Consider the following 26026-nt stretch of genomic DNA (forward strand, 5'->3'; position numbering starts at 1 on the left):
CAGTGATCCGTACAATCATACTTTACTGTTTTAGACATTGCATTGTAAAGCCTTATCACACTAAAAAACTGCAGTAAGAACCCCTTTAGAGGAAATAAATCTGCTAAATAGCCCTGTCTCATATCCATCAGTTCCCATTGCAGTAATTTACAAGTTCTGTTGCAATATTTTCTACTGAACTTGAAGTAGGGTAGCCTCTAGTGGGAACCACAAACAGTGTAACCAAATTACTGACTTTAGAAACTTTTTTTTTTTAAAAACGGAGCAATTTTATTTTTCAACAAAGTTTGTTAATTGAGTTTCGACAAGAAAGCCCCACATACATATTAAACTAATGTTGGCTGAACCTCCCTACTGAACCCCCCTATATCGACAAGTTCATCCGACAGTCTAATGCGTATGGGTGTCTGACAATTTATTGTGGGGGTAAATATTGATCTGGCATCTCCGATTTTGGATTGCTGATTGTACTGTCTCTGGGAAGTAAGCCACCACCAGACCATGGATTGAACTATCATTCATCCGACAGCCATCTATGGCGGCTTTTAGTCCTGACATTAACACTGGTTTTCAGTACTTATGTAGAATAAATGAAAGATATTACTTATTTACAGAAGGTGCAAATTTGCAAATTTATAAAAAAAGAAAAACTGAAATATCACATGGTCATAAGTATTCAGAACATTGGAGTCCAGATGTGTTTAATTAAATGGATAAGACTGGATTTGTAAAGGCACACACCTGTCTATATAAGACCTCACAGCTCACAGTGCATGTTAGACTAAATAAGAATCATGAGGTCAAAGGAACTGGCCAAGGAGCTCAGAGACAGAATTGTGGCAAGGCACAGATCTGGCCAAGGTTACAAAAGAATTTCTGCAGTACTCAAGGTTCCTAAGAGCACAGTTGCCTCCATAATCCTTAAATGGAAGAAGATTGGGACCACCAGAAGTCTTCCTAGACCTGGCCGTCCAGCTAAATTGAGCAATCATGGGAGAGAGATAAAGAAGAACCCCAAGATCACTGTGGCTGAGCTCCACACATGCTAAGTAGGGAGATGGGAGAAAGTTCCACAAAGTCAACTATCACGGCAGCCCTCCACCAGTTGGGCCTGCCCAATACAATCCTGACAGTGAAACATGGTGGTAGCAGCATCATGTTATGGGGGTGTTTTTCAGCTGCAGGTGTAAGGAGGAAGACCGGACTGAGGGTACCTGTACTGAGCAGGGTCCAGAACTGTCGAGGCTGCATCCCATGTTTCCCGGTGGAAGGAATAGGGGACTGGACAGGCCCCATGACCCAGGCAGTGGGGATGTCTTTAGACAGGGAACCCGGCAAACATGTGTCATGCCATCAATAAGAACTAATAGATAAGTTACCATGCCATCTACTACAATGTTTGACTCAGGTTGGATCAATGCTCACGTTAGAAACTAATCACATTGGAGGGTCATCATTAAGCTTTCTAATGGACTATTCTACTGTTCTCCCAATTGTGACCTATTTTAACATACCAATAATTACAATTACTATGGATATATCATACATCTAATCCAGGAGAGTATTAAATGAAATTTTAAGCAAATTTAGAATTCCTGTAACATAACACAAAAAGATTTCATACGCCAGTTAATTAATCGTTGTTTGGAAATGGCTTAAATTCATTTTTAATGAATAATGATGGCAAATTGTGATATTCAAGGCCGACGTTTTAATTAAATATCCAGCAAACTGCTAAATAGAGCTTCTAATTAACTCATGATACTTCCACTTTATTCCCATTACTCCTTATGTTCATTTAAGACAGCTGTAGTACACTCCACTTTGTAATTATTCTGCATTTATAATCATGCCACATGCAGAAAAAGATATGCTATAGCATATGCAATGTTGGGGAGTTGGGACTAAACAAATCTCCTTATCTAATCTCTTGGATCTTTACATAATATTGAAGACACTTTCAGAATCTATAACATGACTATGGATTGCACAATACCTTATGGCCTTATGTTATTCCCGCTGTTCCTCTGAGAATTCTAATTTTTCTTCAATCTGCCTTATAACTACAAAGATATGACCTTTTTTATTTGATGATAATTTTTATGGTCTTTACCAAGTGTACATGGCTCACAGGAATCCTCAGGTGCCTGTCTATAGGCTGCTCTGCAATGAACGACACTCTCTTCATGAAGACCATAAAAATTAGAACTAAATAAGAGGACATATATCTCTGTAACTGGATTCCAAATTAAAAAATAAACAAAAAAAACGGAATACTAAGGGAAGCAGGGGAAATACAATTTGTATAAATAGCATTTTCTTGGTTTTAAGGAATACAATTTTTGACCTGGTAACAGGTACTGCTTAACAGCAGTTAATCCTGAATTTTTAGGTTTCCATTCGAATAATGCTTATAATAAAAATGAAACAATGTAGCACTACTGTGGTATAATGATTCGTGTGCACCTTATCAACATGAACTATAAAAGTCATAATACTCATCCATTCACAAAACATGCACAATGAATTTGCGAATACTGATTATAAGTACTGTATTTTGTCATTAAATTAAATCTACAGGGGTCTCACTACACTCTACACTAAGAGAATATGCACACATTAAGTGTTTTCTGCTAACATTTCTGCATCAAAAATGTATCTCTAGGTAAAAAAAAATGCGGCATAAAATAGGCGTTTTTGATGCATTTTTTATCTGTTTTTATCCCATTCATTAGAGTGGGTGAAAAACATTGCAAAACACTGAAAGAATTGACATGATGCAGATTTGAAACTGCGTCAAATCTGTAAAGAAAAAATAAGAAATTGTGTATGAGATTTAAAAAATTAAATTAATTTAGCTGGGGCAATAAAATGCATCATTCATAGCAAAGTGTTAAGATACCCTAAGATCCCTTACGTCAGTATTATTTAAATCAGAATTTAAAAGCCAAAACCAGGAGTAGAACACACACAGAAAAAGATCGACTGAAAAATTTGTACCTATTATGCGTTTCAGACCAACGCATACTAACTAAAATACAATCATGTAAAAGAATCTTCATGATGCAAAAACACTGATTAAATTTTGGCAAGGAAAAATTAGAGAAGTAAGAATATTGGGTAGCATTTACGTCTCAGTAGTAAGAAAAACCTCTTTAAAGTCTTTATCTTTTCTTTTTTTTAGTCATAAAACACTTTAAGCCTGGTGGGTTATCCATTCCAGATATTATATTGCTAAAATTGGAGACGTGAAGTTTTTTTTTCTTAAAATGATATAATTGACTCATTTTGACATCTATTATAGCAATTTTGGCACAGGACAGTCACTCTATGGATAGCTTTGTTTTCCCAAACATCTTAACAGCAGTAATCATGTATACAAATGTATGACCATGTTTTGACCATTTTTATGATAATATGTATGATTAAACATTTTACTTACAGCTGTTACTGGTAGTAGTGGTGGTGGTGGAGGTGGTGGGGGGCAGTGAATCATCCACCCAGTATGGCTTCATGAAGAATTAAGAATCTGTCCCTATCTTTCAGACAGAGATGAACTTTGCACTGGCTCTCTGCATTTCTGGCTAATTCATGGTTTAGGATTCCCATTATTATATCCAAACATTGACCTTGCCACTTCTGTACAGAGGTGTAACCACCACAGCCGAAGATGTCGAGATAAGGCCCGTGAGAGTGAGGGACCAGCCGACACCCACACAAACTTCAACCACATGTGCGTCGTTGGACGCATATTCAGCTGAAGAGTAGTGCAGCACAGAGACCAGTCGGGTCCGTGCCAATCAGAGGCCAGCAGCTGACGTCGGCTTGCACATGACTTGGGGCGCATTGGCAGAGACGTCATGCGCACCTGTCGCTTTCACATTGAAGCCATCTGCTAGCCTCAGAATGGGAGTGGCAGGGGAATGGAGGATATGGAGGAAATGGCAGGATGGGGGATATGTATACCAGGATGTGCGCCAGGATAGGGGACATATATACCAGGATGGGGGATATATACCAGGTCGTGGCCCAGGGTAAGGGACATATATACCAGGATGGAGGGTAAATATATATATATACAGTATGACTCTGCCCTGTCCTTCAAAGCGCACATCCAAGCTCTTTGCACCTTCTGTCACTCCCAGCTCTAAAATTTCTCCAGAATCGATCCTTTCCTCAACCCTCAATCTACTAAAATGCTTGTGCATGCCCTCACCATCTCCCACCTTGACTACTGCAACATCCTTTTCTGTGGCCTCCCTGCTAACACCCTCACACCTCTCCAGTCCATCCTTAACTCTGCTGCCTGACTAATTCATCTCTCTCCTCGCTATTCCTCCCCTTCTCCCCTCTGCAAATCTCTTCACTGGCTCCAGTTCAAATTACTAATACTGACCTACAAAGCCATCCATAACCTGTCTCCTTCATATATCTCTGAACCAATCTCCCAATATCTTCCCTCACGTAATCTCCGGTCCTCCCAAGACCTCCTTCTCTCCTCCACACTTATTCGCTCCTCACCTAATCGCCTCCAAGACTTCTCCCAAATATCCCCCATCCTCTGAAATTCTATGCCCCAACACGTCCGACTATCAACCACAATCGGATCCTTCAGACAGAACCTGAAAACCCACCTCTTCAAAAGAGCCTACAGCCTGCAATGACCCTGCTGCCTCCTCACCACTACCGGAGCTACCGCCTCACCAACCTCGGAGCTGCCGCAACCCCCCAACCTACTGTCTCCGTCTCCACCATCCTGAAGAATGTAAGCCCGCAATGGCAGGGTCCTCTACCCTCTGTATCAGTTTGTGATTGTAGTTCATTTACTGTAAGTGATACTTGTAATTTGTATGTAACCCCTTCTCATGTACAGCACCATGAAACCAATGGTGCTATATAAATAATATATATATATATTACTGTATATATATATGTACATATCCAATGTTAGTATATTTGACGAGTTTTCAGATTTTCTAAAACAGTGTAATATTACAGTCAATTTTAAATCACTTACCACTAAAATTACACTTGACTGTGGAACAGGAAGGTTTTCGACTTCAACATCTGTATCTTCTGAGGCCAACAGATTAAGTGGCTGGTCATGAGTTGATCGAGGGAAAGCTGATTTTACAAACATGGGATGAATATATTTACTGATTTTCAAGTGGGATGAAGAATGAAAACTGTGTTCAGGCATCTTCTGTCTTTCTAGATCTAAACTCTTTTCAATACTTTGTACATGACTGTAAACAAATCTGGGTTTCCCGGTCCTTTTCTCCCAGACTGACAATAGATGATCATTGTCTCCAGAGAAGCACTCTGTTGGGAAAGGAAAAGAAATCAATGAAATATTGTGTATAAACATACATATAAGTAGAGAGCTGAAGTAAAAAGACTGAACTATATATTGAACAAGTTGTCTGCTATATTATCAAGCCCATATACATTGTTATCTCAGATGCTTGAAAAATAATCCCGATTTTGTCTGCTCCTGGAGATGGAAAGTCATTTACTCAAAATCTTCCAATACTTGTATGGACATGGTTTGGAGAATATCACAGATTTAGTATACAGTAACTGTAGTCAAGAGGAGGATCTCAGTTTAGGAGATGGTTATTACATTATAACATTTTAATAATTACTGATTTTACTAATCTTGATTGCATTCATCTGAAAATCAGTTGCTTACTTATAATATTAAAACTGAGCCAGAAATTACACTCACTTTTTGCAGAGAAAGGATGTGACCTAAAATACTCAAATTTGAGGAACATTTTTAGAGCAAAACAAATCTAAAATAAACCAACCTAGAGGTGGTATAAAGTCAGAAAAAGTTGTCTGAAGATGCTTTACAATTCACGGAGAACCACTGTGATAAGTTTAGTGCATCATCCTGTAGAATGTAAGCCCCCAAGGGCAGGGTCCTCTTCCCTCTGTACCAGTCTACCATAGTTAATTTGTCTACTATAAGTGATATCTGTATTTTTATGTAACCCCGTCTCATGTACAGCACCATGGAATCAATGGTGCTATATAAATAAATAATAATATACGGTAATAATAATAATTCTAAGATGTTTGTATGTAAAGGGAATGTGTCACCTCATTCTACCCTCTCCTATCTGATTACATGTGTGTAGATCAGAACACAAGTAAATCCATGCATATATTAAACAAAAAAGCTGATCTGCTACAGAGAGATCAACTTTAGAAATAATTTGAAAATGAGGATAGAAATGCTCTAGTGGGGATGGGGCACTCCCACTGCCTTGATTTCTGGCTCCTTTCTCAGTCTAACTCCTGCCTAACATTGGTGACTAACTGGAGGGTGGCTTAAGGCTGAGAATAGAGCCCGAGCCGAGACCATGGAAGTGCTCCGTCCTTCCCAGAGCACTTCCATCTTTCCATCTTCATTTGCATTTTACTTCTAAAGTTCATTAAGGTGTTTGCACCATAATTTTAAAACACCATAATAAGTTGCAATATTTCTGTACAAGTCAAAAGATCAGCAAAAATATTGATACTTGGCATTACACACCAGTCCTATCTAGCTACACCAAAATGGATATAGCCTGTTAAATTCATGATAATTCATGTCACTTTAGTGACAAAATTTACTACCGAATTGTACTGCAGTCTGTAGTATTGATGAGTGAGTATACTCGTTGCTCGGGTTTTCCCGAGCATGCTCGGGTGGACTCCGAGTATTTTGGCGTGTTTGGAGATTAAGTTTCTGTCACCTCAGCTGCATGATTTGCGGCTACTCGACAGCCTGAATGCATGTGGGGATTGCCTGTTTGTTAGGGAATTCCCACATGTATTCAGGCTGTCAAGTAGCCACAAATCATGCAGCTACAGCTATAGAAACTAAATCTCCGAGCACTTCCAAATAATCGGAGATCACCAGAGCATGCTCGGGAAAACACGAGCAATGAGCATACTTGCTCATCATTAGTCCGTAGGTAACAGATGCGCCTAATTCATTAAGCAGAGTGGGCCACTTAAAGGGGTTGTTTAGGTTTGTCACAAAAGTCTGCAGTCACTTTTTGTGACTGCAGATTTGTGAATCCTCACATTGTGGGATGTTAGGATACTAGTGGCCACATTCTGACTAGACAAGCACAGTCTCTCTTAATCACCTTCTATTGATCGAGACTGCACACTCGGTCAGAATATGGCCAGAAATATGCAACGAGCAAGGCTGCGCAAGTTTATTCAGACTGTGGCTGGGAGTTTGCATATTGCTTGCTTGTGGTCACATGACCACCCGCGGTGCCATAGAATCCTGACAGTGCATATTGTGCACAATGTAAGGATTCACAGGTCTACAGTCACGTAGTAGACTTCCGAGCCAAAGCTGGAAAACTCATTTAATGAATAACGTAGACAGATTCCCCATATCTGCCCTATTGGGTACAGCATATATTTTTATATTTGGGAAATGCTGTAGGATCATTTTGTTGCTATATAGTAGACAATATACAAAGTCAATTAACAATGGAGCAAACAAAGCCTTTATAATGTAATGTAAAATAAAGAAACAATGAGAACGTTTTTTCAAACCTAGTACCTTTCATGGCAACAAACCTGAATGACATTTCTTTTCTATGAGTAGCAATAAGCTTTACTAGCACCAACTTAGTATTGGGAAACCTAGACATTACACATTCTGAAGCTTTTATGGCATTCCATTCCAAAGCCATAGGCTGTAAATGTATATGGAGTTGGTCCCCATTTAGCAGCAAGAACAGTTATTACTCTTCTTGGAAAACTTTAGAAGACTTTGGAATTTGTGTAAATCTTTCCCCATTCATATTTCCCCATTGTATTATTTGAATTAATTGCAAACAACTTTTTTCATGATTACAGTCACTGTCACTAAAGAGAAATAATCATTTCTATGTATGTGTATAGACCCTTGGATAGTTTTGAAAAACAAATTTATGATGCTTAGCTCGGGAATCATATATTATAGCTCCATTAAAAGACAAACATTTTTAGGTAAATGATCTGCTTAATACATAATCTCATTACTGGAATATGACACATGCATGCAGTGTTCTGTAATATTATCTGATTTATGTTTTTCATTTATTTATAAATAATATATAATGTAGCAATCTCGTTATCTTTTTTATGACATAGAATGCAATATCCATAATTATAGGGTATTATTAGCAAATAACATAAGCTTTCTAAGTGGTAGCTGAAAAGCTAACGACTATAAGTATAACAAACGGTTTCAATAAACGGTTGCTCTGTAACGTAACCATAAACTGTATGTACTTACCAGCTACAATTAGAAAATCGCTGTATGTGATTTCATAAAAATGTCCATGAATTAAAATAGGATATATTTAAAGGGAAACATTCTATAGAATTCTATAATTAGTGTTCAATTGCAGTGCATCAACACTTCAGAGGAAATTAAAGGGGTATTCCCATCTCCAGGATCCTATCCCAATATGTATGAGGTGTAGAGATGAGCGACTTTGCCTTTTTTCGGGTCGAGTCGGGTTTCATGAACAAAATCGGCCGATTATCGTGAAAAGTCGAAGGCCGACTGAAACACGAAACCAAATGCAAGTTAATGGGGAACCAAGGTCGGCAGGGAGTGGAGGACAGGAAACACACCTACAGTGCCCATTTTAATGCCAAAAACATCAATTGTTATTACTTAAGCTTGTCAACCTTAATTTACTTTATAATAATAGTTAGGCATTGAAAACTGGGGGTTATTTGGCTAAAGTTGTGGGGGGGGGTAGGACTGGCTCCAGATTTTCGTGGGCTTTGGGCCAAAGAGTGTCACTGAGCTCTTTTAACACATGCCACAATTCATGATCCTCTGATACGGCAGAGAAATAGTGGTATAGTACAATGAAAAATACTTCACTTCTTACATCTCATGACTGATATCCATTTTAAATTCTCCAATAGCTCCAAAAACGGACAGTATATTACTCCATACAGTATTATGGCCAATGCATAGTGCGCTATACAGAGTAATGAGGCCCATATATTTCTCCATACAGAATCATTGGTCCCATATAATGTTTGAAACAGTATATGATGAGCTCCACATAATGCTACAGTATATGTTGGTCTCCATGGATAAAGCTCCACTGTGATATGGGCCCAAATAATGCTCCATATATAATGAGCCCCATTTCTAATTCTCCAGTGCATAATGAGCCCTGTAAATGCTGCTCCAGTGTCTGATGTCCACCTTTGGAATGCTCCAGTGTATGGTGAGCCTCATATATCATTCTCCAGAGTATAGTGCTCCCCAAAAATAGCTGTCCCAACATTGAAAACAATTAAATAAGTCTCCTCACTAGGGAATCCCTGTACTAGTCTGGACTCCTCGTCGTCCCCATCTTCCATCTCACTGCACTTGGACTGTTTAGGCAGAGGGCATACAGATGTGATGTCATTGTGCTCTCTGACCAGAATGTCACTGTCAGGAAACCCGGAAGACGACATGGTGGTGGAGCAGGGAGAGGTAAGTATTTCAACTTTGCGAGTGCTGTGATCCTGAGCAAGTGGGGGGGCCCACTCGTTGGCGACGGCACTGGCACAGGGCCCCTCATAGTAAGGTGGTGTGTCTGACGGCGGGTGGGCCATCCGGTGTGTCTGACGGTGGGCTCCCACCGGCAGTGACACTTTTGCGTACTATGAGGGGCCCTGTGCCAGTGCCGTCGCCCATGAGTATGCCCCCCCACCTGCTCAAGGAACCTACACTTTCATCTGCACCTTCCTCTTTGTCACCGTGTAAGGTGGTATAGTGTGCGGGAAGGGGAACCTGAGTTTCATCAGGGTCAGATTCTGGCTGTGTAGAGTGCTAGGGGAATGTAGTGGTCTGGGCCAATGTACCAGCAGAATCATCTAGCAGTGGCTGGGCATCAGTGCACTTGTGGCGCCCCCAGGAGTACGGTCGCCACAGTGGCATTACCTTCCTCCTAGTGAGTGTGATGTCATGCTTGGGGGCAACGAAGGATCTCTCTAGCAGTTAAACCAACACACAACACAGTTCCCACTCCAGGCCAGCAGGGAGACCTCTGAACCTGACTGCTGAGTAGCTGCTCTTTGTGATCGGGAGGAGGTAAGTTAGGGCAGTCTGTGAAGGGAAGGGGAAGTGTGTGGACGTGAGAAGGGGAGCTGTTATGAATGAGTCACCATAGGAGGCAAAAACAGAAATGCTAGCTAAGTCCAGAAAACCAGAGAAGTTGGCAGCTATCGGATTGCAGACCCCTGAACCTATCAACAACAACTAGCAGTAGCCGTGGGGGGGTTCCTACGATGCCCTAGACCCCTCTATCACAGCCGGAGAACTGCCTAGCCTAAAGACAGAAAGGGAAATCTAAACTGCCCCAGAGCAGACCCCAAAGCAATAGGCAGCCCCCAACATATAATGACGGTGAAGCAAGAAGAAAAAACACTAACACAGATAGAAAGATAGACTGAGCAAATGATGGGGCCCAAGCTAACTAGATAGGACAGGATAGGAAGGCTGCTGTCTGCAATCCGCGAAAAACATCAAAATAAGAGCCAACAGACTGACAGGGAAAAAGGCCCTGAAGACGCTAGGCTTCAAAAAGACTATGTCAGTACTCAGGTATTTTCTGAAGACAGAGCAAACCGACAAAAAGGAATTCAGCTCACCCCAGCAGGGAATGGCAGAATCCAGAAAAGCAAGGCAAACTAAAACCAAAACACAAATGCAAAAAGGCAAAGCAGAAAACTTAGCTTTTGAGGGCCAGGAATCAGAATGGTCTCCTAGAATTCCACAGAGAAATCACCAGCGAGGGCGTTGGCTGCCTTATATCCAGTCAGAGATCCCCGTCGCCCAGTCATCCTCTCCCAGCTCAGGTGCTTGGTAATCAGCCTCACTACCTTCCTTCACCAGAAGAGGGAGTTCATCAGACCTCAATGGTGAAGGGGAAAATGAACTCACAACAGGGAGCTGGAGGATGAGCAGAGTTAAGGCTCACTCCTAGCTGGAGCGCATGGTCGGGATTCCGGTCTACGAGATTGTAGGGACACTGACGGTCCTGCAGCAGAAACCGGAGGAAGTAGCAGCTGTAAATGCTCTGTTCCCAACCAAAGCTCGGAGGCCCCTGCAGCGACGTGTGTGAGCCAGAAGGAAAAGGCTATGGCTGCCTGCCATACGAGAAAATTCCAAAAGTGAGTCAACAGGGGGAACTTCAGTGAACTTAGTACTGCGAGTACCTCAGATAAGCGCTAGAACGGAGGCCACACTACCTATCTGCAGAGAGAGAATTCCAAATTTGCTTCCAGGCTGACCAACTCCTTCTCCATCTGTACTCTGGGTCCTGGACGGCACTTACCAAGTACAGGTAAAGGAACTGCACGACTGTGTCTGTCATCTTTCTCCTGCGCCTGGCGCACGGCTCTGCTACATCCTGCACTGCACACCATCTACCAACTCTTTCATCTGCCCTGCGACTACGGCCCTACCTGTGCAGGGCTTCTAAACTTAGCTGCACCACAACATCTGTCCCAGAGAAGCGACACTGCAGCGCGGGTCAATGTGATCAGAAACCACAGGTGGCATCACGTATCATTCACCTATAAACGTTATTCACCCCTTTGCATGGACGCCCAGGGCCACGGAATGAGTCATCACCACCAACGTGACACATTACTCTGAGACACCGGCCCAGTACCGATTAACCCCACTGCCCTGGCTGGCCACCCACACTCCATGTCAGATTCATCTTGGACTGGGGAATTCACGATTTGACTTGATAACCCAGGCATGGTATGATAGAAAGAGCTACATGGACTAATGTGAAGTGTGGCCTGCTGCATCATTCACTTTTGGTGGGGGGTGAAGGACACAAGAAAAGGGTTTCTTCCTGACCAGGAGCCAGCACTTGACGACTCAGTGCTTGCATTTTTTAAACTTCAGAAGAGGAGGGCATATTTGCTGGAGTCTGTTTCGGCAATATAAGCCAAAACCAGTTCCTGATGCTCCAGCTTTAAAAGCAGTTAACCTACTCCCAGAAAAGGTAGCCTTCCAGGCTTTCCAGAGCCAGACCATGACGCAGGCTCAACACCTCTTGCCTTAGCTGCTATTGTGCTTTTGCCACTACCAGCAGATGCACCACCACCATCAGCACCAGCTGGCCCCCCACGCCCACGTCCGCTGCCTCTTCCACCAAACTTCAAAATGTTGCAGAACATGAACCTGAAATAACATCATATATAAAGTACTGTATCGGAAGCGTACAGCTCTATACAGTCAAAGGATGATTGTCAATCTTCCTATATATACCATCAGTCAAACAGAGATGCTCACATTCTGCAGTCTCCTGCTGTCTATCTACTGCAGAGGAGATTGCAGAGGAGATTGTCTTGCAGCAAATCTCTCCAGAGGCTAAGTACTTCCATCCACCTTCTGAGCATGCTCATGAGACGATCTCCCATTGGAGATCAGGAGTCATGTTCTCAGGTCCCGCTCCAGATCTCATTGGTCCATCTCGGAGATCTGGAAGCTTCCGGAAGGTCCCGGCTGCTATAAAAAGCATGCATGGCTGTTCCGCCATGTGCTAGTATAGACCATACTTGCTGCTGTGTGAATGACGATGAATGCATGATACTGATGAATGACTCATTTGAAACCCCTATCCTTTGATATTACGCTTGTGTGAGGGATTAAGTTTAGTACCAGTGCCAGCGTGCCTCTGCTTCATAGTCCACAGCTGCTAGCATCCGACATTGCGCTTGCGCTTGGCACTGTCGTATAGCGGCAGTGTCCTACGCCGTGCTGCAGCAGCAGCCCACTTAAGCATTCGCAGCTGCGACGCTACACACACAGTAGGTCTAGAAGGACTTCGTGCCACCATCTTGGGCTACTCCTGTGACCTAATACCGTGTGTGTAACTTCTCTGAGTACCTGTGACCTTAACAGGCTCAGCTCGTTTGTTTATGTACATAGGCATCTCTGTGATTTAACAGAGATTGCTCTGTGCACTTGGGTGATTCTTAACCCTGTGCACATTACCGTCATATTGCTCTGCCACCATCTAGCAGCGGTTATACCACCTACTGCACGGTGGACCCCGAGCGGCGAACGCACTTTGTTTATATTTTTATTCAGTGCGTTCCGCCGTTCCTAACAATAACAAGAAGATCTGCAAGAAATAATCACACATGTGGGACAATGTTCCAGGTGTCAATGATACACTTAGAGTGGTGGGTGGAGGAGGACTTCCTGGCAGAAAGGATACAGTATCACCAGATACCAGGTATACAGTATATAGCATAGTTTAAACATTAAAAATGTATGTCTATATATTCAGGAGTAGTGTTGAGCCACCCCGCTAGTGTTCCAGTTCGTTTTGGTTCGTCGAACACGAGGCAAGTTCGTTGAATGTTTGTCGAACGTTTGACGAACAACGTCGAACACCATTGAAAACAATGGCAGGCAAACACAAACACATACAAACACATAGAAAACAATTACAAAACACCTTAAAAGGTGTCCCAAAGCAGACAAAATGCTCAGAATACAAAAATAACATATGGAAAACGGCAACTACATATAGAAAAGAGGTGGAGGAGTAAAAGGAGGAGGAGGAGACACAGATATAGGCATGTCATGCCCTTATGAAGTCAAGAAAGGCTGGAGTAAAAATGCAAAATACCAAAAAACAGTAAAAATCTGAAATCGAAGACGATCATATACCGTCGGACTTCCCACCATAAATTAAGCCAACAGCTGATCGGGTGGCGTTATTCCCACGAACCTCCGAACAACGTCCATGAATGCAAAGTGTTTGGTTTCCGGGGGCAGTATGGTTGCAAAGCTGAACCTTAAAGGAATGTCCAGAAGGGCACCACCAGGAGTGGAGCCTGCGGCTTAATTCGACTCCACGCGGGAAACCTCAACCATGCCAGCTACAGAAAATATTGACAGATTGCAAGCTTTGTTCATTCTGTGGGTGGTGGTGGATGTCCGTTTTTAGTTGTGCTAGCGATTTGTCAGCTTAATTCCGTTAACGAACGAGACTCCGGCATGCCCCCGTGGTACGCGTCAAGATTACTAGAGGGACAGGCGAGGCTCTGGCACGCGAGATTGATCAATAACAGGTCTGTCATACCCTTACATGTCCGGGGCTGCTACACTGAAAGGTCCAGAGTGTGTCGCTTACAGGTGCAGATAACCCGCTGAACCCCGTTAGTGATGGGGATCTGGGATTACAATTCTTCCCCGCGAACGAGGATTACCCAGTAAGTGCAGGTCAACCGGAATTCCGGAATTAGGCCTAACCGGCATTCCAGAAAAAATGAAAAAATTAAGTGTCCAAACCACAGGTGCTGTAGCTTGCTTAACAGCTGGGCTCCTATGCTTAGTAGCACACAGTTCTTACATAAACAGGCGGCATAGCTTGGTTCACTGGTGGGCTCCTCTGCTGAGTAGCAGACAGTGCTACAAGGCCCAAAAGGATTTTCTGGACAAGATGTGGTAAAAAATAATTAGAAACACACACGGTGTAGCTCCTTGACAGGTGTATTACACCGCTTGCTACCACACACCACTACTATGCCATGAAACAGTCTATTAACATTGAAAACCATTATTAATGTGAAAATGAAGTTACACTTTTGGTGAATGAACCGCTCTCGAACGGAACCTCGAACAGCCAAATTTTAAGCAAAGTGTTCGAGTTCGACGAACGGCTCGAACACAGCCCAAAACAGCTGGAATTTTAACTTGGCGAACAGGTCGACTCGAACACCGCTCATCTCTAATCAGGAGGCAGACTCAGACATTCTCAGGCCCAGTATGGATTCGACAAGATTGTAGAAAGTTGAGAAAGTGTACAGTATCACCGGATAACAGGTATATATGTAGCATAGTTTACACATGAAAAACCTATGTCTATATATCAGGAGGCAGACTCAGAGGGTGTCAGGCCCAGTATGGATTTGACGTGATTGTACAAAGTTGAGAAAGGGTACAGTATCACCGGATAACACGTATATATGTAGCATAGTGTACACCTGAAAAATCTATGTCTATATATCAGGAGGCAGACTCAGAGGGTCTCAGGCCCAGTATGGATTTAACGTGATTGTACAAAGTTGAGAAAGGGTACAGTATCACAGGATAACAGGTATATAAAGCATAGTTTAAACATTAAAAACCTATGTCTATATATCAGGAGGCAGACTCAGACGGTCTCAGGCCCAGTATGGATTTGACGTGATTGTACAAAGTTGAGAAAGGGTACAGTATCACCGGATAACAGGTATATACTGTATGTAGCATAGTGTACACCTGAAAAACCTATGTCTATATATCAGGAGGCAGACTCAGAGGGTCTCAGGCCCAGTATGGATTTAACGTGATTGTACAAAGTTGAGAAAGGGTACAGTATCACCGGATAACAGGTATATATGTAGTATAGTGTACACCTGAAAAACCTATGTCTATATATCAGGAGGCAGACTCAGAGGGTCTCAGGCCCAGTATGGATTTGACGTGATTGTAGAAAGTTGAGAAAGGGTACAGTATCACTGGATAGCAGGTATATATAGCATAGTTTAAACATTAACAATCTGCGTGTATATTTCCGGAGTCCGACAAAGACACTCACAGCCTCAGTATGGATTAGACAAGAATCTAAAAAGTAGAAAAAGGGTTATGTATTCGAAGCGTACACCAGTATACACTGTTGGGGTATTTTTCAATCTTCATATATATTTCAGTCTCAGTAAGTCAATCCAGACTCTCCGCAAGAGGAAACGAGATGGTACAAGTACAGACGGAAAGTCGACTGATTGCAGAAATTTTAGAATTACTAATCACGGTAAAAACTCCCTGGAGAATTTTCAGAGGCGATGCTGACCCTCAATTACTTTGTCTGTGGAGACAGCAAAAACAGTTCTTGTGAAGAAAGGTTTGCTGTATCGCAGTACCATGGAACCCATCACCGTTACTCATCTCCATCAAATTGTGATCACAGGGACAGATGTAGACATTGTCCTCACTGCCTATCATGATCTGTCAGGTAACTTTGGAGTGCAAAAGACACAAACCACAGGCCGTAGGCGATTCTATTGGATTGGCATGAGAGGACACATTTAAAAATGTGGGCAGGAATGTCACACGTCTGTGAGTCGGAAAACCGTGAAAGCTGATGATAAACCACCACTGCATCTCATTGTGAGTCGACGTCCATAACAAATGGAAGCCATTGATCATCTGAAGATAGAGCCCAGCAGGACAGGGCATACAGTTAGGTCCATATATATTTGGACAGAGACAACTTTTTTCTTATTTTGGTTCTAAACATTACCACAAAGAATTTTAAACAAAACAATTCAGATGCAGTTGAAGTTCAGACTTTCAGCTTTCATTTGAGGGTATCCACATTAAAATTGGATGAAGGGTCTAGGAGTTTCAGCTCCTTAACATGTGCCACCCTGTTTTTAAAGGCACCAAAAGTAATTGGACAGATTAAATAATTGTAAATAAAATGTTCATTTTTAGTACTTGGTTGAAAACCCTTTGTTGGCAATGACTGCCTGAAGACTTGAACTCATGGACATGACCAGATGCTGTGTTTCCTCCTTTTTGATGCTCTGCCAGGCCTGCACTGCGGTGGGTTTCAGTTGCTGTTTGTTTGTGGGCCTTTCTGTCTGAAGTTTAGTCTTTAACAAGTGAAATGCATGCTCAATTGGGTTGAGATCAGGTGACTGACTTGGCCATTCAAGAATATTCTACTTCTTTGCTTTAATAAACTCCTGGGTTGCTTTGGCTTTATGTTTTGGGTCGTTGTCCATCTGTAATATGAAACGACGACCAATCAGTTTGGCTGCATTTGGCTGGATCTGAGCACACAGTATGGCTCTGAATACCTCAGAATTCATTCGGCTGCTTCTGTCCTGTGTCACATCATCAATAAAAACTAGTGACCCAGTGCCACTGGCGGCCATGCAGGCCCAAGCCATCACACTGCCTCCGCCATGTTTTACAGATGATGTGGTATGCTTTGGATCATGAGGTGTACCACGCCTTCGCCATACTTTTCTCTTTCCATCATTCTGGTAGAGGTTGACCTTGGTTTCATCTGTTCAAAGAATGTTCTTCCAGAACTGGCTGGCTTTTTTAGATGTTTTTTAGCAAAGTCCAGTCTAGCCTTTTTATTCGTGATGCTTATGAGTGGCTTACACCGTGCAGTGAATCCTCTGTATTTACTTTCATGCAGTCTTCTTTATGGTAGATTTGGATATTGATACCCTTACCTCCTGGAAAGTGCTGTTCACTTGGTTGGCTGTTGTGCAGGGGTTTCTCTTCACCATGGAGATTATTCTGCGATCATCCACCACTGTTGTCTTCTGTATTACCCAGGTCTTTTTGCATTGATGAGTTCACCAGTGCTTTCTTTCTTTCTCAGGATGTACAAAACTGTAGATTTTGCCACTCCCTTGTAGCAATTTCTCAGATGAGTTTTTTCTGTTTTTGTAGCTTAAGGATGGCTTGGTTCACCTGCATGGAGAGCTCCTTTGACTGCATGTTTCCTTCACAGCAAAACCTTCCAGATGCAAGCACCACACCTTAAATCAACTCCCGGCCTTTTATCTGCTTAATTAAGAATGACATAACGAAGGGATTGCCCACACCTGTCCATGAAATAGCCTTGGAGTCAATTGTCCAATTACTTTTGGTCCCTTTAGAAACAGGGTGGCACATATTAAGAAGCTTAAACTCCTAAACCCTTCATCCAATTTTAATGTGGAAACCCTCAAATGAAAGCTGAATGTTTGAACTTCAACTGCATCTGAATTGTTTTGTTTAAAATTCATTGTGGTAATGTCTAGAACCAAAATTAGAAAAATGTTGTCTCTGTCCAAATATATATGGACCTAACTGTAGGTACGTCTTAACCATCATCTATCATTTCACCAAATTTGTATTGGCAGTCCCAGTGAAGTATTTAACAGGCCAGACTACACAGTGGTGGAGCAGGGAGAGGTAAGTATTGCAAGTGCTGGTGCCCTGAACAAGCAGGGGGGCCCACTCGTGGGCGGCGGTACTGGCACAGGGCCCCTCATAGTACGCTGGTGTGTCTGACGGCGGGTGTGCACCCCCACCATCAGAGACACTTGATTCTACCATGAGGGACCTTGTGCTAGTGCCGTTGCCAAAGAGTGTGTCCACCCACCTGTCCAGGGCAATGGCACTCGCATGGGTGCGTGCGCCAGGTGGTGACCCCGGCCCTGTGGGGGGAGGCAGCCCAGTTAGGGAGGTGGAAAAAATGACATATGTTGATGTTGGACATTGAGCAGCTGCAAATGGAGTAATTGGAGAAGTCCGCGGAAGAGGAGGACAAAAGCAAGCCATTTTTCTGGCAACCTACGTGTCGGCAGTGGAGGGTGGGACAAAATCCTTTGAAACCCATACATGGTTCACTTTAATGAAGGTTAGATCATCAACATTTTGGGTCGACAGACGGGTCCTTTTTTCTGTCAGGATTGATCCAGCAGCACTGAAGACTCGTTCAGATAACACACTAGCAGCAGGGCAAGCGAGCTCCTGTAAGGCATATTGTGCCAATTCAGGCCATATGTCAAGTTTACTGGCCAAATAGTCAAAGGGGAATGACCGGTGAAGGAGAATATCGATATGGGAGAAGTAGTTTGTTACCATAGTTGACAACTGCTGTCTCCTGTCACTTTCGATCGATGCAGTATTACCAGTCGTGTGAGCGGTACTTGAAAAATCAGTCCACAACATGGTCATGAAACCCCTGTGTCCAGCGCCACTTCGGCTGTGTGCACCACGAACGCCTCTTCCATGTTGCCCCCTATGGCTCGTTGGAAAAACATCACCGCCGCTGTGTGCTGGGAATGCCTCAAACAAACGGTTTACTTGTTGCTTGCTTGTTAGCCAATATTAGCTCTAGGTTCTCCTGTGGCATGATGTTTTGGAATTTGCCTTTATGGCGTGGATCCAGGATGCTGACCAACCAGTAGTCATCATCGTTCATCATTTTGGCAATTCGGGGGTCCCTTTTTAGGATCTGCAAGGCATAATCAGACATGTGGGCCAATGTTCCAGATGTCAATGATGCACTGAGAGTGCTGGGTGGAGGAGCACTTTCTGGCAAATCAACATCCCTCCAGTCACGCACAAACCCTGTACCAGACCTTGCCATGCCAACATTTTTTCTTCCCTCCTGAGAAGCATCCTCCTCCCCAAAATAATCATCCACATCATCCTCTTCCTCCTCCTCCTCTTCCTCTTCTTCCTCCACCTCGTCCACGAGACTTCCCTGAGCAGACAATGGCTGACTGTCATCAAGGCTTCCCTCCTCCTCTTCCTCCTCGGCTGCAGACGCCTGCTCCTTAATGTGCGTCAAAGTTTGCATGAGCAGATGCATAAGTGGGATGCTCATGCTTATGATGGCGTCGTCTGCGCTTACCGGCCAAGTGCATTCCTCAAAACACTGAAGGACTTTACAGAGGTCTTTCAGCTTCGACCACTGCACACCAGACAACTCCATGTCTGCCTGCAAACTGCCTGCCCATGTATCCTCCCACAAATGAATTACAGCCTGCCTCTGTTCGCACAGCCTCTGAACCATGTGCAGGGTGGAGTTCCACCTTGTTGCAACGTCGATAATTAGGCGGTGCTTGGGAAGGTGGAGCAATCGCTGCAGCTTCTGCATACGACTGGAGTGTACGGGCGACCGGCGGATGTGTGAGCACAGTCTTCGCACCTTTTGGAGCAGGGGTGTTAACTCCGGATAATTATTGAGGAAGCACTGCACCACCAGGTTCAAGGTGTGAACCAGGCAAGGTATGTGTCTGAATTTTGAAAGGACTATGGCTGACACAAAATTCCGGCCATTATCACTAACTACCTTGCCTGCCTCAAGATGTAGACTGCCCAGCCATGACTCAGTTTGTCGCTGCAAGTAGTCGGCCAGTACCTCAGCAGTGTGTCTGTTGTCACCTAAACACATCATCGTCAACACAGCCTGCTGACGCTTACCACTAGCTGTTCGATAGTGGGACAACTCATGTGCAACACGGGCAGCTGCGGATGGAGTGCTTGTGCGACTGCGCTCTGTGGACGAGCTTTCGCTTCAGGAGGAGGAGGGTCGAATGCCTAAAGCCAACTGATTCCTATACCGTGGGCTAGGCAGCACTGTCCCACCGCCACTGTCCCCTGTGGACCCTGTATCCACCACATTAACCCAGTGCGCAGTGATGGACACGTAACGGCCCTGGCCATGCCTACTGGACCATGCATCTGTGGTGAGGTGCACCTTTCCACTCACTGATTGCTTGAGTGCATGGACAATGCGGTCTTTCACATGCACATGGAGGGCTGGGATGGCTTTTCGCGAAAAGTGCCGACTGGGTAGGTCATAGCGTGGTATTGCATAGGCTATGAGCTCGCGGAAAGCTTTGCTTTCAACCAACCGGTAGGGCATCATCTCTAACGAGATTAGTTTGGCAATGTGGGCGTTCAAACACAGTGTACATGGATGAGAGGATGAGTACTTTCTGGTCCTACTGAGAGTCTCTGGTAGGGTGAGCTGGACTTGAGAGCTCCATATGGTGGAACTAGCGGTGGACATGGCGGACTAAGAGAGGGTTGGTGATGGTGATGGTGTTGGTGGTGTTGCTGATGGCCTAGATTCAGTCTTTCGTAGCAATAACATTGTGATTCCATGACTGCTTTGCCCTTGCGACGACACCTCGACATTTGCTGCTGGTAGTGTGCTAACCGGTGGGCTTACAGTGGGGGAAGCGATGTAGCGTTGCTGACTACCTTCATTCGGAGCAGGTGCACATGTGGAACGTGAGGTTTGGTAGTCCGTCCACGTTTGCAAGTGCATGGTGGTTAAATGTCTAAGCATGCAACTGGTATTCAAATTTCTCAAATTTTTCCCTTGGCTAAAGCTCTTTGCGCACTTCTTACAGATAAATTTTGCCTGATCATTAGGATTTTGTTCAAAAAAGTGCCACACTGCACTCTTCCTACTATGGAAGACATTTTGAAACCTTGCACGCTGTGCTAATTTGACTGTCTGGCCAAGCTGTCCTGCAACTCTTTTGTTTTTTGTAACACGTTTTTGGACTGCTACGGTCATGTCAGATAACAGCTGTTGCGATGTCGTTGCCTGGTGCAGATCCTTCTCCTTCTCTTCTGGGCTATTGGCAGTGGCACCCTTTTCCCCCAATGGATGCCAATCTGGGTCAACAACTGGGTCATCCATCACCTCCCCTTCAATTTCATGTGCACCTTCCTCTGTGTCACCGTGTAAGGTGGTATAGTATGCGGGAAGGGGCACCTGAGTTTCATCAGTAGTAGCGATAATCATCATCGCATATACACAGAAAGTGAGGGCAATAAAACATATCCTCTGGCAGTTGCATGTAGACACGTCACTTCCGCCCACAATGTGGAGCAGAGCGTGACAATCCAACCAATAATCGTCATCACATGTAGGCGGAAGTTAAATGTAGCAGACGCATCCTCCAGTAGTTATGTGTAAAGCGCGTCACTTCCGCCCGCACTGTGGGGCGGGACGTGCCAATACTGGAGGGCGGATGTAAACCCCCTGCCCGTGCATGATGATTATCGCTACTATTGGTGGGACTGGGCTGTCCGCCCCTGTATTGGGTGGGAGTAACGCCTATGAGCGGTCATCAGACGCCCACTTGTGCTGTTATGTTCTGATAAATTTCATTGGTTAATCAGCAAGCATGCTGGGTATTTATATGGGAACCTGGGCACATTAAAGCCATGCCCCCTGAGGAAGGTTAACACATCGAAACGTACGTCGGGGTTTGTTTCTCCTGCGCTCACATTTGGAAACATGATGGGTAATTATTTATGATGTACTATTGTTGATTTAATTGTCCCTGCTGTGCTGTTAAAAAAAAATTTTTCACATTACATTGTGATGTCCCAGTTTCATGGGGTGTCTCGGTGTCCGGTGCTCTCTTATACATGTGATAAATTTTTGGTTTCTGTACTTTCATTATTGTCATCTGGAGAGCCCTGAACACTTGGACTTAACATCATGATTGATATTTCTGGGACTATCCAAGTTCATGTGAGATCTCTTGAGCACAGAGGCATTATTACTTTGTCCCACATGTGCCCATTGTGATAGCAGTCCACCTTAGCTACATCTTAGGATATTTTGGTCACTTTTGTTGTGTATGTACCCTCTTTGTACACAGTCTGTTTATTTAATTAGTGTTATTATTGTTGCACATGTGTCATTTTTATATGACTAATAAAATTTGATATTTTTGTAAATTAGCATAGACTTTATTTCCTCCGTTTTTTCTAGTATCTATTAGGGAGTCGCTGCTGTTATGCAATCTTGCTCTTTTTATGAAGCATGATAATTATCCATTAGTATGTTATTTACTATATTTTGGAGATTTGTTATATTAAAAATCTAGCAGTGGTTGTGCATCAGTGCAGATTCATCTTGGACTGGGGAATTCACAATTTGACTTGCTAACCCAGGCATGGTATGTGAAAACAGCTCCATGGAGTAATCGGTAGTGTGGCCTGCCACATCCTTCACTTTTGGTAGGGGTGAAGGACACAAGGAAAGGTGTTGTTCCTGACCAGGAGCATCTACTGACGACTCAGTGCTTTTATTTTTTGAAACTTCAGAAGAGGAGGCGAGAGAGCTGGAGGCTGTGTCAGCAATGTAAGCCAAAACTTGTTCCTGAAGCTCCGGCTTTAAAAGTGGTTTACCTACTCCCAGAAAAGAGAGCCTTCGAGGCCTTGTGGAGCCAGACGATGACGCAGGCTCAACACCTCCTGCCTTAGGTGCTATTGTGCTTTTGCCACTACCAACAGATGCAACACCACCATCGGGACCAGCTGGCAAGCCCCGCCCAATTCCATGGCGTCTTCCACCATGCTTCCTCATTTTTGTGAAAATGTACCCAAAATACCACCAGCTATATGGTACTGTAAAACAAGGTAGAAGGTGTATCTACTATTGGTGAGAATTTGAATCTCACTATAGATTTGAGGACGCAGAACTATTGTCTCAGGCCCAGGAGAGATTACACCTCAATGTAACAGGCTGAAATTGGATGGTGTATGACAAGGTGGAGGGTATCTATAGGATTGGTGAGAATTTGAATCTCTCTATAGATTAAAGGACGCTGAACTACTGTCTCAGGCCCAGGAGAGATTACACCTCAATGTAACAGGCTGAAATTGGATGGTGTATGACAAGGTGGAGGGTGTCTATAGGATTGGTGAGAATTTGGATCTCACTAGAGATTTGAGGACGCTGACAATGATGCTCTCAGTCCAAGTATGGACGCAGGCAGCCTAATAAGCATGACTGCTGCACACACAAAAGGGTGGAAAAATGAACGCTTGGTAACTGTGCAGAAAAGAGGAAGAAAAGTATTTTTGCTTTTTAAAAAAGCAGTTTGCACAGCAGTGTGCAAACAGCAATGCAGCTATCAGGGAGCCTAATAAGGCAGCCTAATAACCAACAGAGCTGATGCACAAAAATATAGCCTCCCCTGTCACTGCACAGAAAGTGTTGTGTTGTAAGTGGAAATCGCTAACAGCAGAAGCAGTTTTTTGGTTCTTCTTCCCTGCCTAACACTCTCCCTTATTCTGAATCAGCAGCCAGCAACCTCTCCCTAATGCTAAGATCGGCAGAAGTAAGATGGTGGTCGGCGTTCATGCCCTTTTATAGCCCCTGTGACGCCACACAAAGCCAGCCAATCACTTGCATGCCCTTCTCAAAGATGGTGGTGACCGATGCCTATGTCATCGCATTGCCCACAGTGTGCGTCCTCCATCATTGGCTGAAAAAGGGCGCTGGAAGCATCTTTTGAAACGCGACTTTGGCGCTCTGGTCGCCGACCTCATGCTATGGTCGGGTTTCATTTCATGAAACCCGACTTCAGCAAAAGTCGCCGACTTTTGAATATGACCGACCCGTTTCGCTCAACTCTAATCAGGTGTAATAATAATATTAGCAAATACCTCCAATTAGAAATGCAATATATGCAATATAGTTTTTCTGATTCACCATGGATTTCCTCATAAGCAGGCATTGCAGGACCTTAGGTATCCATGGTTACAACCACTAGCAACTAGCTGTCACTATATGAGTGGTCATAACCATGGATACCCAAGGTCCTGCAATGCCCTGCACATGGCATAAGCGACATAGCGAATCAGAAAAACTATCCTACACTTCTAATTGGAGGTATTTGCTAATATTATTATTACACCTACTACATATTGGGATATGATATTGATGGCATCCTTAGGATAGGTCAGCAATATCAGATTGGTGGAGATCTTGAAGAGAGGCGGAGCTGCAATTCTCAGCAGCAGCCACTACATAATAAATGGAGGTGTGCTGGTCAGCTTCATTTAATGTTTACCGTTACTAATAACAGCTGATTGGTAGTGATTTTTGGTACCGAACCTCACGGATCTGATATTTATGACTCATCTTAAGGATAGGTCTTCAATATTATATCCCTCTACAACCCCTTTAAGATACTTGGCACATCCCTCAGACTTTTAAACATGAGAGATTGACTGCAAACATAACCCCTAAACATACAGTTAATCAGAGAAAAGCACAGGTTGTGTGAGGGTACAAATCTTATGAGAGAGAAAATATGAACTGAACATGTACAACTGATATAAAGATCCATCATGCTTCAGGCACTTTATCACCCGAGGGAGAATTTAAGCCTAAATATAAATGACAGATACAGTCATATGTTAAAGTTTGGGCACCCCTATTAATGTTAACCTTTTTTCTTTATAACAATTTTGGTTTTTGCAACAGCTATTTCAGTTTCATATATCTAATAACTGATGGACTCAGTTATATTTCTGGATTCAAATGAGGTTTATTGTACTAACAGAAATTTTTCAAATTTTTCATTAAATGGAGCCATGGATAATAATGACTTATTGTATGAACCTTGCATTATTATAGAGACTTTTCCAGCAGGCTTTCACCCCCCAAACTTGTTAGATGTCCACGTGGCTCTTTCAAAGACAAGTCCAGCAATACTTTTACATGGTCAGCCTGTGACTCCATTCCTGAGAAATCAGAATTTTAATTGGTATGCAAATAAGGCTGAAGATCTATTGAAGATCTGAAGCCTTTGTCACTCCAGTTCTCTTTCTATGTATAAAATGATTCAATTACACATGTGAGACATTAATCTCATATATAAAAATAATATAGTAAGACTAATGCCGGGATCACACATGGGAGAAACACGGCCAAGTCTCGCATGTTAATACCCAGAACTGCTGCTGGCACTTGGGAGCGGAGCGTTCAGCTGCATGTATTGCTGTGCTGTCGAATGCTCCACTCCTGAGTGCCGGCAGCAGTGTCGGGTGTTAACATGCGAGACTCGACCATATTCCTCGCATGTGTGTTTCCGGCCTAAGGGGAAGGGTTTATGCAGGATCCTTGTTTATCGACCCACTGTTTCAGTTACTACCATATCTTACATGTTACAAAATCTAACAAATAGCATTTCCCAATATGATGCATATAACACAATGCAGCAAGATATAATGATGCAAAAAAGGCACCTAATCTGATATGTTTAATTTGTCTTGCTGTTTTTAGTGTTTGTCAGGGTACAACATATTGATGACCTATCAGAGGGATGAGATCAGTGGGCGGGTGCGATACCTGGCACCCCCCACACACACACACACTGATCAGCTGATAATTGCAAACACTTTGGATGGATATATCATGTGCGATTTTTTTTAGTCACAACTTTTTTTATGTCTTGTGGTAATCACTGAAATTTTTTAGACAAATTCTTCAAATTTGCCCACATGGTTCAATAATTTTGCATAAGGTAAAACAAATTGACTTTATTTTTCCCTTTAACCCCTTTACCCCCAAAGGTTGTTTGCATGTTAATGACCAGGTCAATTTTTACAATTCTGACTACTGTCATTTTATGAGGTAATAACTCTGGAACG

General features: G+C 43.3%; 1 protein-coding gene across 1 annotated transcript in view; it reads right to left on the reverse strand.

Moving 5' to 3' along the window:
• PTPRR (protein tyrosine phosphatase receptor type R) overlaps positions 1 to 26026 on the reverse strand; it is a 350468-nt gene that overhangs the window by 248337 nt on the left and 76105 nt on the right. The window contains exon 2 of the mRNA XM_073555527.1: positions 5018 to 5322. Within this exon, the coding sequence (XP_073411628.1) occupies positions 5018 to 5322 (305 nt within the window). The remainder of the gene's footprint in view (positions 1 to 5017; positions 5323 to 26026) is intronic.

The sequence above is a fragment of the Dendrobates tinctorius genome, unplaced genomic scaffold (assembly GCF_039654945.1).
Source record: "Dendrobates tinctorius isolate UK_male_01 unplaced genomic scaffold, ASM3965494v1 ptg000224l, whole genome shotgun sequence".
Classification (NCBI taxonomy): Eukaryota; Metazoa; Chordata; class Amphibia; order Anura; family Dendrobatidae; genus Dendrobates; species Dendrobates tinctorius.